This window comes from Ornithodoros turicata, chromosome 5 (genome assembly GCF_037126465.1).
Source record: "Ornithodoros turicata isolate Travis chromosome 5, ASM3712646v1, whole genome shotgun sequence".
Taxonomy (NCBI): domain Eukaryota; kingdom Metazoa; phylum Arthropoda; class Arachnida; order Ixodida; family Argasidae; genus Ornithodoros; species Ornithodoros turicata.
Window position 1 is genome coordinate 59,657,594 of NC_088205.1, and position 18,704 is coordinate 59,676,297.

At 48.8% G+C, this 18,704-nt stretch overlaps 1 protein-coding gene across 2 annotated transcripts in view; it reads right to left on the bottom strand.

Annotated features, from left to right (window-relative positions):
* LOC135396096 (putative ferric-chelate reductase 1 homolog) overlaps positions 1–18,704 on the bottom strand; it is a 60,791-nt gene that overhangs the window by 14,192 nt on the left and 27,895 nt on the right. For both annotated transcript variants that reach the window (XM_064627138.1, XM_064627137.1), the window contains exons 6-8: positions 16,952–17,170; positions 16,412–16,510; positions 16,133–16,295 (exon numbers count right to left, since the gene is read on the bottom strand). In XM_064627138.1, the coding sequence (XP_064483208.1) occupies positions 16,133–16,295; positions 16,412–16,510; positions 16,952–17,170 (481 nt within the window). The remainder of the gene's footprint in view (positions 1–16,132; positions 16,296–16,411; positions 16,511–16,951; positions 17,171–18,704) is intronic.

Below are 18,704 nucleotides of genomic sequence, written 5' to 3' on the forward strand. Positions count from 1 at the left end.
ATACGTCTAATTATAATAATTCGTGGCTTTACGTCGCGATACAGCTGTCGACATACGTCTGTGAGCAGGTGTTTTCTGTTATGAACGTGAGTAAGTCAATATTACGCTCACCACTAACAAACAAACACATCAAAGCATTCCTTAAGATTCCAAGTGTGCAAAAACTTTCAATACAATACGCAATATTTAAAAACAAGGGGGGGGGGGGTGTCGAGGTAGCTTGCCGTTGTTGGCCGCACTCAAGTGGGCATCGTCAGGCGTGCAGAGTTCCCTCGGTACATAGCAAATAAAATTGGTTGCTGACCCTGTGATTGAGCAACGCTAAGTAACGCAAATATATGTCGTTTTATGTTGTTTAAGTTCTGTGTTGTGCACGTATCTCAGAGACAGGCTACCCCAAACCCGTGGGATGCAGACCGCGTGTTGTTCCTCCATGGGTTAATGGAGCTCTCAGACACGAATGGGTTCGGCACCCCTCCTATGGCAGATCTCTCCTCTCTCTGACACGTACACACGCATGCAAACCCACAAACAAAAACAATAACAGTGTTATGACAGCCTGTCTTGAATCAGGTTGTGGCGGCCGAGGACGTCGACGGCGCGCAATACGATCACACGCGCCAGCGCATCATCATTTCCTTCGATGCCCACCTGGCTACGCCATCAGGCCATCCACAAGATTCCATCATCATCGATCGGGACTCGTGTAGAGGAAGACCATCGCAATTCGACCCTTCTACCATCCGAAATTTCAAGACCGTCTGCAGACTGCCGGAATCGCTGAGCAGCGACGCTTCCACCCTTCCCAAGACCACGCATTTCACGACGCCTCACATCTCACACCTGCCTACACCGCACCAACACCACCATCCAAACGTCAACACTGGCTCATGCCGGCGACCTTTTATCCAAGGGCAACGTGCACCGTGAACCGTTCCACCGGTGACCCGCAGGGAGACCACCGTGACTCATGCCCCCGGCTTCCACCTGTTTCATGATGGTCCTCTGCGGCATCTCCACACATCAGTCCTGCCGCAGCACTAGAGCTTTCCGCTCGCCCACCGGTCTCGGTAGTGCGGCAGCCGGCGCCACGGCACCCTAGCCGGTTCCTCGGACTACACCACCAACACCCAACACAGCATCTTACCTCTCTTTCCACTGGCGCACACCGTCAGTACTCATCTTCCCCTGCGGATATCGCAGCTCCAACACTGATGCACATCACCAGCACCAAACCTACCTTTGAATATTACTTCTCTTGACAGCTTCCTGGTATCTCATCCGCAGCAACCGTCCAGCGCACTGCCCGTGAAACGGTCGCGGTACAATAGACAATAGCCCACACCGCCCTGGAGCCCGTGCTACTCCAGCTCTCACCTTGGAATTTGCTCAGCCAACGCAGCACTTGCCCTGCCACAGCAGGGACAGGAAGCACACAATATCGTTCGGCTACTACTTATTCTACACCAGGGGTACAAATACTCAGTGGAGTAATCCACACAGAACGATGTGCATGAGATTTGACTCCATCTGACGAACAACAACAGAATTTAAAGGACAGTGCTTGCTAGTCCATGTGCAAACCACGCTAGACGGGCGTCCCATAGTCTCATGGAATATGATCACCTCCTCTAGGCCGTGCGTGGCGCTAAATGCGGGGACAGGAAGCACACACTATCGTTCGGGTGCTACTTATTCTACACCAGGGGTACAAATACTGAGTGGAGTGATCCACACGGAACGATGTGGATGAGATTTGACTCCATCTGACGAGAACAGCATAACTTAGAGGACAGTGGTTGCTAGTCCATGTGCACTCGCGAGGCAGCGCTCATGACACCCCATATGTAAACGCATTAAACGTTCAAATATTCTGCAATTTCATCTCTGATCTCGCTGTGTGCATAAGGATGAGTCTGTGCGCGTACCCAGGATCACCCGTTTGTGTGTGTTTGTGGGAGGGGGTTAGTTTTTTGTATCGAGCTTCCCCTACATTGGTGGTCTGGCTGCACCACTGCTACTGTTAGACGTCTAAAAGCATGTCACATGTTGGCCACATTTAGACATGCATCAAAAATTTATGCAACTATTTTCGCAGGGGCTATAACACAGCGTTGCCCCTGCGCTCTGGGAAAAAATTATGGAAGTAGTTTGTTTTTGCTGCTGTCATGACAGAGCGACTACAAACCGTGTGCCTTGGAACCGTGACGTTCAACGTTATTTAATTCAATTTTTATTAGCACTGACCCCATGACCAACCTAGTCGGAATAGAGTTAAAGATCATTACAAGCAAGCAAAAGAAAATATGACTGCGCAAGAGTGTTGCAATGAGACGAAAATAAGCGCGAAGAACTCCTCGGACCTCGGCGCGCCAGTTTGGAAACGGCGTCTGCTGAGGCCCGCAAACTGCAACGGTCAGTGTTCAATCTTAGACGGGTAGAAATCTGTAAGGAAGTATGAAGGGAACAGACCTCTTCCTCTTTGTAAACAAATGATGTCATAGTGTTCGACAGCGCCAACAATTTGGTAGAGTTTATTAAACTACGCTCAAAGGTAGGGGGCGAACAAGGTCGTGCCCGAAAGCCACGGTCTTGAGGGGATTACAGTGGTCTGAAAGTGATGGGAGCTTCGGTCCTACAATAGCAGGCAGCGAACCAGTGTTTTCTTTCTCTTCAGAATGTGGTTGCGTATGAGTGACGAACACAATGGAGATGTGGGACTGACCTAAATGTGTGTTAATAAGATTCAATCGTTCAATTCAATTCAATTCAATCAATGTACCTTGCGAGCGTTACCGTGTAACGACGGACCCTCAAGCAAACAGTGCGTACGTTGAGCAGTTCTCTCCCAGGCGAAAAAAATGAACTGGGAAGTCAACTCGTACTAGCTCGTTCCCAGTTCGCACCAACTGGTGGTCAACTGGAACCAACTGGTACAAAACTGGTGTCAAGTGGAAGGTAAACTGGTACCAGTTCAAGCTGGGCTGGTGGCAACTGGGCACTTGGTGGTACCAGTTCAAGCTGAACTGGTAGCAACTGGAAAGTGAACAGGTACCAGTTCAAGCTGGGCAGGTGGCAACTGGAAAGTGTACTGGTACCAGTTCAAGCTGGACTGGTAGCAACTGGAAGTGAAGTGGTGCCAGTTCGAAGTGGACCGGTTTACATTGTAGCAGCAATGCTACATGTGACTGCACAGGAAACCAGTCGCGGACAGAAGCGAAGATTTTACTGAACGAGATCCAAAAGGGGTGAGCGCGAGCGGGTGAGTCACAGGTGATGCTCGTCGTTGTCGTCGGTCCGCTACACCACTTTCCCTCCGCTGGAGACGAGAGGTGTTGTCCAACGGACCATGCTGGGGGGGGGGGGGGGGGGTTGAGTCGCGGAGGGTGAGTGGGGGCGTTGAGGGAAGGCGGAAGGGTTATATGATGCGGGTCGAGATAGGCGGGCTTGAGCCGCTCCACAGAAACAGTCTCCTGACGACCGTTCAAGTCCAGGGTGAAGTGGCGGTCCTTTCGGTTGAGAACCTTGTATGGGCCCTGGTAAGGTGGCTGGAGAGGAGTGCGGGCGGCGTCGGTCCGTGCAAAGACGTGTGACGAGTCAGCGAGATCCCTAAAGATGAAAGGGCTTGTGGAGCAGGGTAGGCGGGCTGGTGTGGGCTGAATGTGCCGGAAGATCTCCCGGACGTTGTCGAGGGAAGATTGTACGGGTGGATGGTGGGTTGGGGAGAGGCAGAATTCGCCAGGAAGACGAAGGGTAGTGCCGTAGACTAACTCTGCCAGTGGGCATTGCAAGCCGGTTTTCACGGCTGTGCAGAGCCCAAGCATGATGGCGTGCAGGTCGTGGGCCCATGCGTTGGGGTCGGGGCGGCAACGCAGAGCGGTCTTAATCTGCCGGTAGAGTCGTTCCACAAGACTGTTGCTCGAAGGATGATATGCCTTTGTGCGCATTCGTTTCCAGCCGAGGAAGCAAGAACGTCTTTAAAGGTCTTCGCAATTGCCATCCTCTGTCGGTTGTGATGAAACGGGCGACCCAGGTTGAGAGGAAGGCGCGCAGTGACAAGCCGCTGGGTGGCGCGAACGCCTAGATGCGACGGGAAATGGAGGGCCTTAAAAACGAGGAAACGGAAGGCCTTTGGCACGAACGGCCGGGGGTAGCCAGTAGAAACGTCGCAGGACAGTGGTGTAGTCAAGTTGGGGAATACGACGTCCTTCCAAGAGAGGGGACCAGGCGAGGTGCGGAGAGACGCGAGCTCGGCGTCATTGGCTTGTGCTTGAGCCATGGTGTCGAAGTCGATCGGTTCACCGACTGAGAGCGCCGCGGAAACATGAATGCGTTACAAAGCGTCTGCGACAGCGTTGAGGGTTCCGCTAATGTGCCGGAGGTCGGTGGTGAATTCGGCGACGAAGGCGAGCTGACGGATTTCAAGTTGACTGAGCGTTGGGTTACTTCAGTGGATGGAATGAGTGAGAGGCCTGTGATCGGTGAGCACGTGAAAGATGCGGCCTTCAAGGAAATGCCAGAAATGTCGTATGGCAAGGTAAATAGCCAGCAGCTCGCGGCCGAAGGTGCTGTAGTTGCGCTCCGGTGGCCGCAAGGGCTTCAAAAAGAATGCAAGTGGTGTCCACACGCCATCGATCTCCTGCTGCAACACGGCACCAACAGCGTCGGAGGAAGCGTCCACGACGAGACTTTTTGGTGCACCGGGGAGAGGAAGCGTGAGAAGAGCAATTGCGGCGAGAGAGGACTCGAGATTGTGGAACGCCTCTCGAGCCGATTCTGTCCAAACGAGATTGACTGAGCGAGACTGCTTCTGAGGCAATAAGGCGTGAAGATGCTGCATGACGTGCGCGAAATGTGGACTGAAACGACGATAAAAGTTGATCATGCCGATGAATTCACGTAGCTTCTTCGGCGAGTCTGGTAGCGGAAAATCTTGCAAGGCCTGGAGACGATGTGGCAGAGGTTGGATACCACTCTTGTTGATGAGGTGGCCAAGAAATTCCAGCTCTTCAACGCCAAACAAGCATTTACTGGGATTGATGATCAGTCCATATTCTTGCAGGTGAATGAAAAGCTGGCGGAGGTGCTGGTGGTGTTCTTCAGGGGAAGTGCTCGCAACTAATATGTCGTCGATGTAAACAAAACAGAAATGTAGTACTGGAGTGACTTCGTCGACAAGCCGTTGAAATGACTGAGCAGCATTGCAAGGACCAAATGGCATCCGTTGGTATTCAAACATGCCGAAGCCCAAACAGAACAAAATTTCCCGTGGTGCTCCTGGGGATATCCTTTCCCGGCAATTCGTATCTCCCTGGGAGAGAGACATTTTTCCGACAGATGTCCCCCACATCTCCGAGTGGTCATGGTTTGGACTTCCCACAAATATCTGTCGTTTGCCCTCACAGGAAGTTATGCGGAGATGCCGGGATGTTGCACGTACTTACTTGCGTGCTTGCTCAGGGCCCGGTATTTTCTCATTATTATTGATACTGTTTATTGAGTTGCAGCGTGTCTCCTACTAGGCGTTTTTTTTCTGCAATTTTGTTTCAGCTTCGGCCACTGCAGCTTTCTTTCTCAGATGATCCTCTTTGTTTCTATGTAGTATTTCTGTTACGGACATTGAGCGTGAGGTTTTAAAAAGCAAAGAAAAGGTCTTAGAACCATGAACTTAGAGAGGTAGTGGCATACCTTTCCAAAGCGAAATCAGATACTATATATTGCTTGTCTCGCGAGCTTTCACAAATTCTAGAGTCCCGTTTGCCTGCGAGTCAAACTAAAGGGTGAGGTGTTTTATTTTAACGTGATTGTGCATGCTGATAACGCTGGACTGAAGAACTGCTTGGCGTATTAACTCACTCCAACGATAACGTCTGTGTTTCTTACTGCTTTTGATTTCAGGCATTTAGCTGGCTCAGCGAAAGTCGAACTCATGACGCGACACACTTTGCCATGTTCCTGTCTCTCCTCTGATAATGCTCCCTGCAGCATCCCATCAGGGACCCTATTCAGACAATTCTTCAAACGCCCGTTACAGTACATCCTGCAGATGTAAAATTAAGGACGTCCATTCATGTAACTCCCAGAGATGTCCATCTGATATTCATTTCGGGACATTAATGTCGGGATCTATTTCGAACGTACACAGGAGATAGTGTTCTGTCCGGGAGGGTGTTGTTATGGCGGTCTTCGCAACGCTGTCGGGGTGCATGGGGATCTGATGATACGCTTTTACAAGGTCGATCTTGGAAAATAGCGAGCAGCCATGAAGTGATGAGGCGAAATCGTGGATATGAGGTATGGGATAACGATTCGGGATGGTGATGCGATTGAGCGCACGATAGTCCCCACAGGGCCTCCAGTCTCCCGTCTTCTTGGGCACCATGTGGAGAGGAGACGCCCGTGAGCTGGAAGACCACATCATTTATCACCACATCGAAACCACAGGACCTCCTGTTTTCGCTCGGCCCAGACGCCTGGCACCGGAGAAGCTAAAGATTGCCCAAGCCGAGTTTGAACACATGTTGGAGCTTGGGATCATCCGCCCGTCTTCCAGCTCACAGGGCCTCCAGTCTCCCGTCTTCTTGGGCACCATGTGGAGAGGAGACGCCCGTGAGCTGGAAGACTGGCGGACGATCCTAAGCTCCAACATGTGTTCAAACTCAGCTCGGGCAATCTTTAGCTTCTCCGGTGCTAGGCGTCTGGGCCGAGCGAAAACAGGAGGTCCTGTGGTTTCGATGTGGTGATAAATGCCGTGCTTGGCGGAACGAAGATCATTAGATGGTGACGTGAGCTCTGGGAAGTCGGTTAAAATGCTTGCGTAAGGGGAGTTGGAGTCGGGCACCAGCACATTAAAGCGGTACGATGGCAACCGGGTGGCTATTCCCGACACGCTGAGTGTAGTGGTGCCGTCTGTGAGGCGACGGTGACACATATCGACGAGGTGGTTGTAGTGGCGCAAGAAGTCTGCGCCAATGATGGGGTGAGATACACCGACGATGAGAAAGACCGAGCGAAAAACGCGGCGGAGCCCAAGGTCGAGGCTTAGTGAACGCTCGCCGTAGGTGGCGATTGGGGTCTTGCTAGCGGCCTGAAGGGCGGGGCCGTCAGAATGACGATGACGACAATGAGATGGTGATGCGGGGATGATGCTGACAGCGGCGCCGGTGTCGACAAGGAATTGTGATTTGGAGGTGTGGTCTGAAATGAAAAACAGGCGACCTGGGGCTTGGCCAGCAACGGCGGTCGCCTCCAGTTGCCGGTGCCTGCGTTTCCCTGGAAAACGCAGGGCTCTTCGCATTTTGTGTCCGCTTTGCCAAAACGTGCGTGATACCAGCACAGTTGGAACTGGGGGCAGCGCCGGGATGGGAAGCGATAGCGTGGTAACGGGGAACGCGGGCGGAAAGGGTGGAACAGGCGGTGGCCGGTAGATGGAGGCCGCCGTGAGACAGCGGAGACCTGGGCTGTCAGAAATTCAATTTCGTCTTGAAGTTGGGATGTAGAAACTGTAGGGGTGGGTTGACAAGGCTCTGAGGTGATGGTCGAGACGAACGAGAGAACGAAAACGTTGGACTTCTTCTCGGAGCGAAGCGCACTCAGAGTATGGGTCTACCAGCGTAGGTGGAGGTGTGGGGATGTGGGTAGAAGGATTTGGAATATGATTGACAAAGGAAGGAGTGGCTTCCATGATCCTGTCCACCAATTCGGACTGTTCTCGAAGCGGTACGGAGGCGGAGGCAGAGAGACTCATCCTTACGGTCTGGGGAAGCCGTTGCAGGAAAAGCTCCTTTAAAATCGATTCGTCCAAGGCGGATGATTCGTCGCCGAGAAGCTGGTACATGCGACTGCGTTGGAGTACGATCTCCCAATTCTTCTGTTGTCAGCAGCTGACGTAAGCACTGTTGCTGTGACTCAGACAGCCGTTTTATAAGCTGCTCCTTAAGCTTGTCATAAGGGTTGGAAGATGGCGGGTTGATGACGATGTCTCGAACTTCCGCCATTACGGTTGGTGAGAGCGCAGTAAGGACATGGTGGTATTTGGTGTCTTGACTGGCTATGCGTCATTTGCCGAACTCGGCCTCTAAGAGGATGAACCACAGTGTGGGGTCGTTATGCCAGAAAGTCGGGAGTTTGAGGTCGGCAACATTTACCTGGGGGGCTGGAAACGACGGTGGGTCGGTAGATGGCGGCGGGGTGTCCACCGTGTTGGGCGTGACTGAAGGCGGCGGCCGGTCTGAGAGTGGCGTCGTTAGGGTCACCAATTTGTAGGAGCTATGCTACAAGTGACTGCACAGGAAACCAGTCGCCGGCAGAAGCGAAGATTTTACCGAACGAGATCCAAAAGGGGTGAGCGTGAGCGGGTGAGTCACAGGTGATGCTCGTCGTTGTCGTCGGGCCGCTACAACATGTTTTGAGGAAGTTTCGGTTTCGGTACCAGGACAGGTTAATATGAAGATTGTAAGACGAAGTTATAAGAATGATCAGAAAGTAACTTTATTAGTAGAAAAAATCATATTTCAATTTTTGGTAAAGTTTGTTGGTATTAATGAAAGTGATTTTGGACTTGTTACGAGGGGTCTGAATTGTCTCCTGAGTGTACAAATGGCTCGCGCTACTCCTTTTTCATCATTTTCACACGCGCCAGGCCTCTGCATTCACCACATGGTGGTCCAAAGTTTGTGCAAAACAGAAGACACGTGCTGGACAAGATGGCCGACAACGAGGTGAGCGCGCACGTCGAACAGCGAATTGTCATGAAGTTTCTCGTGAATTAAGGCGTAAAGTCATCTTAAATTCACAGAAGACTTGAGGCTCAGTATGGCCACGATACACCTAGCCGTAGCAAAGCATTTGAGTGGTGCAAACGGTTCCGAGACGGCTGTACAACAGTGCAGGACGATCCCGGCCGGGGCGGCTCAGAGCCCAGTGTCAGAGTTCCTGAGAACATCCAACTTGCGAGCGAAGTCGGCCCAGGCTGAAAAATGCGCGACGATAAGCGCACGCGCAGCCTTCCGCCCACGCATCGCATACCGCGCGCGGAAAAAATTCGCGAGTGAAGTCGGGCCCAGACGAGACGGTGGCACCTCCTGACGCCGAGTGAGCTCTACTGACCCAGGCCTCATACTACTGTCAGCAGAGGAGCTAGATAACAAATTTAATTCTCATTTCGCTTCCACAGCTAGTAATTTGAATACATGCGTTCTTTCTTGTAAGGAAGTGACTTACGGTCTATAATATCTGGATTTAAGGACAACATATAGGACCAGGCATGAGGCATCGATGGCATCAGGAACAGGGACCTGAAGCTTCATTTTGATAAGTTAAAACACCTACTGCTGTTCATATTAAACAACTCGTTTGAAACTGGTATCGTTCCATCCGCTTTCAAGCAGGCGCTGGTGCGTCCTCTTTAGAAGGGTGGGAAACGCAACGCCATGGAAAATTATCGTCCTATATCTGTGTTGCCAATCCTTGCTCAAATCATGGAGAAACATGTCCCTAAAATGATCAGTACCTTCCTGGGAAAAACTGACCTATTATCCGCTTCGCAGTATGGTTTTGTGCGAAATAGCGGTACTATATGTATGTTGGAAGATTTTGCAAATTGTTTGTATTCTGCACTTGACATGAACCTGGTAGCTGTTGCGCTTTCTTTGGATTTGTCAAAAGCTTTTGATTCTATAAATCATGAGTGTCTTTTGCGAACATTCTACTCGCTGGAGTTTAGATGCCCTTTCTTTAATTGGTTACATAGTTGTTTACAAGGACGTTCACAAAGAATGATTGTTAATGGTGAACACAGCAAGTCCGTAGCCCTCCTTACGCGCGTTCCTCGGGGTTCCTGTTTGGCACCTATACCCTTCAACATCTATGTTAACGGCCTGTCAGATGTGGTGAAGGGCACTTCAATATTTCAGTATGCTGATGACACCCTCTTGCCCTCTACTCATTTGTGACTCCAAGATGCAGTTCGATCTTTACAAGATGACACCAAAAATGTTGTGGACTAGTTCTTTGTAAATTGTACCGCAGTCAATGCAGCGAAATCAAAGCTAATATGTTTCAACAATCCTCACAACCGTATTGATTGTGACATGTTTATTTGCACATGCCTCACTGTTCTACCTGTGCTTGTGTACCTTTACAATTTGTATCCTCTGTAAAATATTTGGGTGTCTATTTCGATACTGACTTGTCATGGAGCACACATTTGTCTGATGTTCTTAACAAACTGCGTGGAGTTGCTCGTTTGATTTACAATCTTAGGTCGTGTATACAGTTCTCAATTCGCAGGCAGATATTGGTATCTTTGTGCTACTCCATCCTGAGATATGCTTTAACAATCTTTTACAACTGTTCATGTACTTGGAAGAACATGATTAACCAGGTCTTAAGGTTTGCTTAAGCGTGTGTCCTCTGGCCAACTGCTCACATTTTGCATTGGCACAACATTTAGCATGGGAAGGCATGTGCCTTTTCGTATCAGACACAGTCATTAACCTCTAACGTTATGTGAGCTAGGCACGGTTAAAAGCTGCGCATTCTCACTTCAATGATCTCTTAAGTTATGGCTCTTCAGAGTGAGCGCTTTCATAATCTTTCCATCAAAGTTTTGTTTACATGCACCGTCCTGAGCGAGTCGACCGGAATCAGCAATTTGGTAGTTATTGTTACTTCGAAGATAGTTGAACCTGATATATAGTGAACTTCGATTTAACAAAACCCTCACACGAAACGTACGATTTCTGTTGCATGCACACTTCTTCATGGAGGCCAACACATTTCTGCATTCTATTTGACGAAGCACTTCATTCTGCAGTTTCTATTTAGGAAAATCTGCAGCACAAAAGCAAAAAACTATTGTCCCCCAAGTGGGAAAGAGGGGAGAGGGATAGAGGAGGAAATGTCAACATCACAGTACGTTGTTACTGGTTACTGACGCCGTCACATGAAATGATATAATTGGCAGATTCGGAATCCATCTAATCGCGTTTGCTATGGAAGCCACGCGATATGTTTCCCGTGGTTCTTTCCAATTAGTGCAGTCCGAAAACTAAAGGTTTTGTCAGTTGACGAGAAACTTGGGATAACTGATAAAAAAAGAGCCGTCGATATCCGCGAGTTACGAACGTTCTGTGCTTGCATCAGAAAGGACGGTTCAGGGAAACCTTTTATACACTGACGACACCTGCGCTCAACAAAACTTGTATGGCATTCAAGAATAAGATACCTTTGATAACTTATTTGACCAGATAGTGATTCGCAAATATTACTGGACCGATAATTTTAAAACTGTGCGAATGTTTCCAATACAAACCAGACGCCCTGAAATATGAGGAGTGTTCAAGTCAAACTGGGACTTTGTCTCCCGAGTGTACAAATGGCTCGCGTCTAATTTTGCCATGGTGTTGTGCATGTGTATAGAAAAAGGTTTCGTCTTCGAATTGTCAGTCGGGAGACAAAAGGGTTCTGCACAAGCCAAATATGATCCGTGGATAGGGAAGTACTTGCCACTTGCATCGTGCCTGAATAAAGAATTTGCATAAATTTCAGTTCTGCAGTAAACAAGCTGCATCCAACATTTTCACATACAGGCATTTATACTGTTATGGCATATTGTCTTTTCTATTTTTAGTGTATCTTGGAAAAGTTCCTTCCTGCTACCGACAGCCGTCCACCACCCCACACGTGTGTAAAGTACTGGTTGCCTTTGGAGCAATCAAGATCAGAGCATGGACCCGAAGACAGAGGCATTGCTTGCAGCTACCAGTTATACAAGTACTGCGATTTGTGTACATGTATATTACTATCTGCTTTGGAAGAGTACATATAGATTTGTTGATATGCCATTGTGCAAAGATGGGAAGTGCTCACGATGTCCGGTAACTTGTCCACATGTTTGGAAGTCAATGTTTACCCAGTATGTTAACAGAAATAAATTTTGTACCAACATCCATGGTGTCTTTGTATAGACATACTGTGCATGAACCACACATACCTGCAAGTGCACGTGAGGGACATATACCTGGATGAGCCACACTAAATTTCTGTACTAGTGGCCCATGCACTGCACCCTTAAAATGAACTCCACCGCATAGCACGCTCCTAGCCAAACATCATTTCGAATGATATCGTTATCTGACCTGATTTGTTGAATACATGAGGGTACGCCTTTTTTTGTGACAGTTACGAAGAGCATAAGTGTCACAAAAAAAGGCGTACGCCTCCCGTTTTCAACAAACCATGTAGATAAGGATATCATTCGAGATTATGGGTGGTTAGGAGCGTGCTATGCGGTGAAGTTCATTTTAAGGGTGCAGTGCATGGGCCACTAGTAGAGGAAATTTAGGTATAGATTACGTAGGTATAATTTTAGACATGACTAATGCATGTGTATATGACGGCTCAGTGGATACATAAGTACTGTCCCATTTTAGACGTTTGGTTTAGTCGGTGCTACAATTATCCGACTATTCGCTGTATTTTAGCGTAACGTTAGCCGGGCTAGGGGACGGATACGGAGCAATAGAGCTACTTTGTTAGACGTCTAATATCCCCAAAGTCTACACTCTTAGAAATGAACTTCACCGCATAGCACGCTCCTAGCCAGCCATCACCTCGAATGATATAGTTATCTGCCGCGATTTGTTAAAAATGGGAGGCGTACGCCTTTTTTGTGACACTTATGCTGTTCATAATTGCACAAAAAGGCGTATACGCCTCCCATTTTTAACAAATCGGGGCAGATAACGATATCATTCGAGAATATGGTTGGCTAGGAGCGTGCTATGCGGTGAAGTTCATTTTTAAGCATGTACACTTACACGTCTTTTAGACGTACACTCTTAAAATGAACTTCACCGCATAGCACGCTCCTAGCCAACCATCATCCCGAATGACAACGTTCTCGCCCTAGATTTGTTGAAAACTGGAGGCGAAGCCTATTTTGTGATCATTATGCACGGCACAGAATAGGCTCCGCCTCCCATTTTCAACAAATCAGGGGCGAGAACGTTGTCATTCGGGATGATGGTTGGCTAGGAGCGTGCTATGTGGTGAAGTTCATTTCCAAGAGTGTATACTAGCGCACCATGCGTTGCCTGGGTAACTTGGCCAAGTTTCTCTTCCGAAAACAGTTTACATATTAAACAAATGAGTTTTAAGGATTCGCGCTCACTCTGCAGCTGAGGATGCCCCAGCCATAGTAGCACCATGGTGACGTCAGCCAGGCACACAAATGGAAGCGCACCGCAGGCGATTGTCTCCGAGGTCGTCTCCTTCGCGTTCGCATCGGAATGTACAACGTGAAAAGTCCTCGGCAAATACGTCGACTTTCGCCTACCAGTATTCTTCCGACGCTGTCATGTGTCCGACATGTCCGACGCTAACCAGAAACAACATTTCACAAGCCGATCACAGCCTCTCCGCGACCAGCAGACGCCGTTCCTCCCGCTCGCCGTTCAGTCAGCAAGGCTACCAAGGGGATTGCGTTGTTGGACGTGACCGCGCCAAAGATCGCTCACTGATTAGCCTTGTCCGAGTAACGTTTTCTCCGATTTCCAGAGAGGGGATTCCGGAATACTCTCAGTATCCGTCGTCCGCTCTTGCCATGCGCTACATCAAACTGCACAGGAACCACTCCACCAGTTCACGTCGGATTTTCGGCACTATTATCTTTCATTGTCTTGTCGGCACTATTGTGTTGAACGCGGAGTCAAAAGGCACTATAGCTTAGGAATCAACCGCGACGGATGCGATAGTCCCTTTAAAGAAGTACAGAGGGCCCATCCAAAAAAAAATTCAGATTAAGACGTCCCATGAAAGTGTGTGCGTCATTTTACCGAATAGCGTAAAAGGTATTGATGTGTAAAATTTGTTTCTCAAAAAAAAAAAAAAAAAAAACGCACGCAAACATGGCTCTGGGCGTTCGCCCTTAACTCGTCACACCGGGTATAACGAGGAGGAAACTTATGATGCCACGTCACAAATGACGTTACAGGGGCAACTCGTTCTGGTTCGCTGGTCAGTGGGCATCATCGCCCTGTGGCTTTGCCGCCGTAAACCAGTTGTGCCAGTTTCCCCGGAGAATTGGGGATAGAAGGAGCGGCCGAATAATGACCAAGCCAGGAGCAATGCTTTTTCAGAACCCCGAGCAGCTAGCAGACAGCAGCTGAGTAGCAGACAGCGTTCCTCTGGACCAACCAGAGAGTGTGGCCCCTGTAGCGTCACCACGAGGTCCCGGACAGATCACTGGCTGGTACTGCTCTCCACCGCCGTTGCGCACGGTCGCTTTTTGCGGCGTACTCTAAAATCCAATTTCAACGATAATTATGGCTCTGTGGTGTGAATTACTTCTCATGATGCATCTTACTTACCTACTTAACAGTTTTATAGGAAGAAAACAGGGTCCTAAAAATGACTTCTGTGCTACTTTAAGATAATCAGTTGCATTCCTTGCGTGGTAACCTAAATGCACACTGATGCACCCCCGTATTTTCTTCTCTTTTTGGTTGCGTTGTTTTCTGCAACGAATAAAATGAGCTCCTGGGAAAGAACGACCAGCGCTGTGCCGTGTTTGTTTTCCTGTGTCGCCCATCGCTCAGGTTTTCCAAGATGAAACACGTGACATGCAACGTGCGCGCGAGGCGTACTTTCGAAACCCCTCTACTCAATCATGTAAAGAGCGAAGTAGGAGGATACGTATGACGTCAGCTATCCTTCAGGGAGGACTGATCATGTGACTAATGGCGTAGATCGGCGCGGCAAAAGCAGGTACAGCGCTGGACAAAAGCTTACGGTACAGGCTCCCGCGCGTTCCTTCCTGACAGTGACACGCTAGCAGAGAATGGGACCGTACAGACATGGAAACAGGTGATTGGGTTACTCAGGCGCATGTCTGTAAGTCCGTGCTGTCCCGTTCGCTGCTAAGCGTGTCACCCTGGCGAAGGAATGCGCCAGAACGTGTTCCGTAAACTTTCGTCCAGCATTGTATAAGCGCGTGACGGCTACGAAGGCAAGAAGAAAGCGCACGGAAGGCTGCCGACGTCGTGCAACGAGATCGTCCGAGACTGCTTTCTGTGAGTGCTTTTCCCTGTGATTTGATTGTGCAGTAACGATACAGAGTGGTCCTCCAACCATGATAGAAATTCATAGTAAAAAACATAGGGGGGGGGGATATGTTTAATGATAACATAGGCCCCGTCAATGTAACCTCCTTTCTTCGCAGCTTTGCGCTCAAACTGCGAGCTGTCAAAAAAGAGGCGGAGCCAAAGGCTCATTTCCACGGATTTTCGACGAATTTATTTCGGCAATTGCCATTGCATTACGAGTGGGATTATGTGCTATACTGAGTAAATTGACCACGGGGAACCCATTTCCGCAAAGAAAACGTTGGTTGCCTTGGGGAATTTCGGAGTTCAATTCAAGAAATTTCCGTCAATTGAAATGAAATAAAAATGTTTCAACATGTGACAAAAGTTATTAGCAGAAAAAAATCCCTTGACCGCGTCTCTCTCGGGGGCCTACGTTTTTTACTATGAATTTCTATCATGGTTGGTGGACCACCCTGTGTATTGCATGGGGGCTCCTGATGAACAGCTTGACGAACAAAACATGACTTGGAGCCTGACGATAACGATAGACGATAACGGAGACGATAACCAGAGGCCTCAGTACCCTTACGTCACAATTTTCGTCCGAATTGCGCTCATAGTTTTTTAGAAAATTAAAATGGAAAATTACGGGCAACACTGTGTCGAATTCCCTACCAACTGCGCACTGCTCGTCAAGTATACGGCGGTAAAGCTACATCGCATGCACATAACACTGGGTCTAAAACAAAAGTCGGCTACGTGACCGCTACGTAGCCGTCAGGAGCAGCAAGCGAATCAGGGACACAGATCGCTGTTCCTTGACAAACTGGGGATTATTTCCCACCAGACGTCGCCCTGACCCGTTTTGCCGCAATTTTACTGGCAAATTAAGAATATAAAGCATTTCCTGTCACGTGTATAACCTGTTGTGTTGGGTTTCCAAGCAACGAGCTGTTAAAATACGCCGTAAACATAACCTGTCTGCCTGCTGCGTTGCAGTAGCTTCAAGTGGTGGAAACTTAATGAAATGGTCAGTCGATTACCCTTTGTGGCTGTGAGCTCCCCTATGGCCAATGAGAGAACCACTTTGTCCACCTCTAGATCGAATTCCAATTCTCGAAACTTAGTCTTTTCTTCCCTCTGCCACACGCAACGGAGAACTCCATCAGCAGACGTTGCTGTCTGTATCGTTATGCCAGGGGTTGCCTGCACGATGGAATCAGTTGCACAATGTCGGCAATGACGGCACAATCGTGTCAATCGCACAATCGTTACAATCAATGTCGGCGGCGATCGGCAATGACGAGCACAATTACACTCACGGTTTTCTCAACTTCGTTTTTATAGCTGGCGCTGTTATAGCTTTCTCTCGTTGATACCTTGGTGTCATGCTGGAGACATTCAATGACGTGCGCGGGACCCTAGAAGTAGTAACAGCCAATTACATAACTGCTGTTGCGCAGACCTAATGACTAAACGGCTAGGTTAGAGATATGACGATTAGGCGATTCTTTTCTGTTTAGCAGAAGCAGAAAATGTGACTACAACTGACACGGTGCATATATATGCGGGCCGTTGACAGACTTACTTCAAAATAACCGAAAGGTGCACGAATCACATAATGGCATACAAGGCAGTTGAAACATTCCTGAACAGTTAAGGGTACATGGCTCCAAACAGCTGGCATCACGAATACCGAATCATAACTACACAAACCGCGGTATATATGAATCCAATATCATCATCATCAAAGTAAAGTTGTTGCTGCGTACTTATAAATCCAGTTAACTGCAGCAGTTTCTTACGACTCACAATACATAGCACCCAGCCTCTAATGCACTGTAAACAAGAATTCCCTTTACCATTCCCTTTTTGTGTGATATTCCACTCGCCACCCAGACATTTTCCGAGCCCTTAACCCTCCTTAAGAGATTGAATGTGCTTCCGGTCGATTCGCTTGCGAACTTGAGCATCGCAACGCAGGAGGAACCCTCGCAATCTTGAGGGAGGCTCAGACAACCTTCGTCCTCGCCGCATTCGAACTCATCCTTTGGACCTGCGTCGCCTGACCCTGCAATCGCCTGAAAAAAAAAAAAAAAAATGCTGTATTCATTTGGTACTACTGTGCAGATGCCTCGAATAAAGAATGCATACTCTGCAAGTATGTGTATGTCCCGGCCCAACCGGTGGTCACCGAACCGTCTTGTCAGTGTTAGAGAGAGAACACGAGTTGGAGCAGGAGTGGGAATCAAGTAGAAGAAGGAAGTTAGAGTGGGATCACCTGCGTCATGGGAGAGGGCACCGCATGTGCCTGGTGTGCAGGAGCGAAACCACACTAGATGGCTTGAACAACGACATCGCTCGCATTCTCTACAAAAAAAAAAAAAAGTGTTCTCTGTTTGTACAACGACTAAGTGCCAGTAATTCCCCCAGAAATCGATCATTCTCCGAAGGGGTGCCGAGCCTCCAGTTGGCGGGGGGGGGGGGGTGCATGTTTATGGATACAGCTAGTGGTAGCCGAGCAGTACTATAGGCGATCCAAGAAATTTCGGGGGGGGGGGGCTGCACTCTAAAAACTGAACTTCACTGCATAGCACGCTCAGTCCAGTGCTTGGGATTCTGGACGCTATAGCTACGTCATCATCTTTACCGACATGTGTCCAAAGCTGAAACCGCAAGGGCACCCCCTGTAGGGGGTGTACAGCTGAGAAAGTTAGGGTGACGTCACTGAACATTTAAGGGTGTTAGAGGGTCTGGGTAAATCACTGGCACGCTCTGCGTCAGCCATGGGCACGAATGATCGGGTTTATCGCTTCTGCACTCTTAAAAATGAACTTCTCCGCATAGCACGCTCCTAGCCAACCATCATCTCGATTGATATCGTTATCTGCCCTGATTTGTTGAAAACGGGAGGCGTACGCCATTTTTGTGACAATTATGAACCGCATAAGTGTCACAGAAAAGGCGTACGCCTACCGCTTTGAACAAATCAGGGCACATAGCGGTATCATTCGAGATAATGGTTGGCTAAGAGCGTGCTATGCGGTGAAGTTCATTTTTAAGAGTGTGATTCGAAGAGAGACCCTATCATTCGTGGCAAGGGTTGGCGCAGAGCGCGCTATGCAGTGAAGTTCCGTGCAGTGTAGAAACCAGGAGGGTGGGAGTGTCTCTGGTGAGTACCTTCCCCGCTTGTACAGTACACTCTAAAAACAGAACTTCATCGCAAAGCACGCTGTGCGCCAACCAATTGCCACGAATGATAGGGTTATCGCTTCTGATTCGAGGAAAGGGGTGGACGTACGCCTTTTTGCGGTAATTTGGGTATATTATAATTGCCACAAAAAGGCGTACGCCCTCCTCTCTCCTCGAATCAGAAACGATAACCCTATCATTCGTGGCGATGGTTGGCCCACAGCGTGCTATGTGGTGAAGTTCTCTTTTTAGCGTGTACGTGCGTGTAACAGTATATTCGTGTCTACACTCTTAAAAACGAGCTTCACCGCATAGCACGCTCCCAGCCAACCATCATCTCAAATGATATCGTTATCTGCCCTGATTTGTTGAAAACGGGTTTGCGTACGCCTTTTTTGTGACACTAATGCTGTTCATAATTGT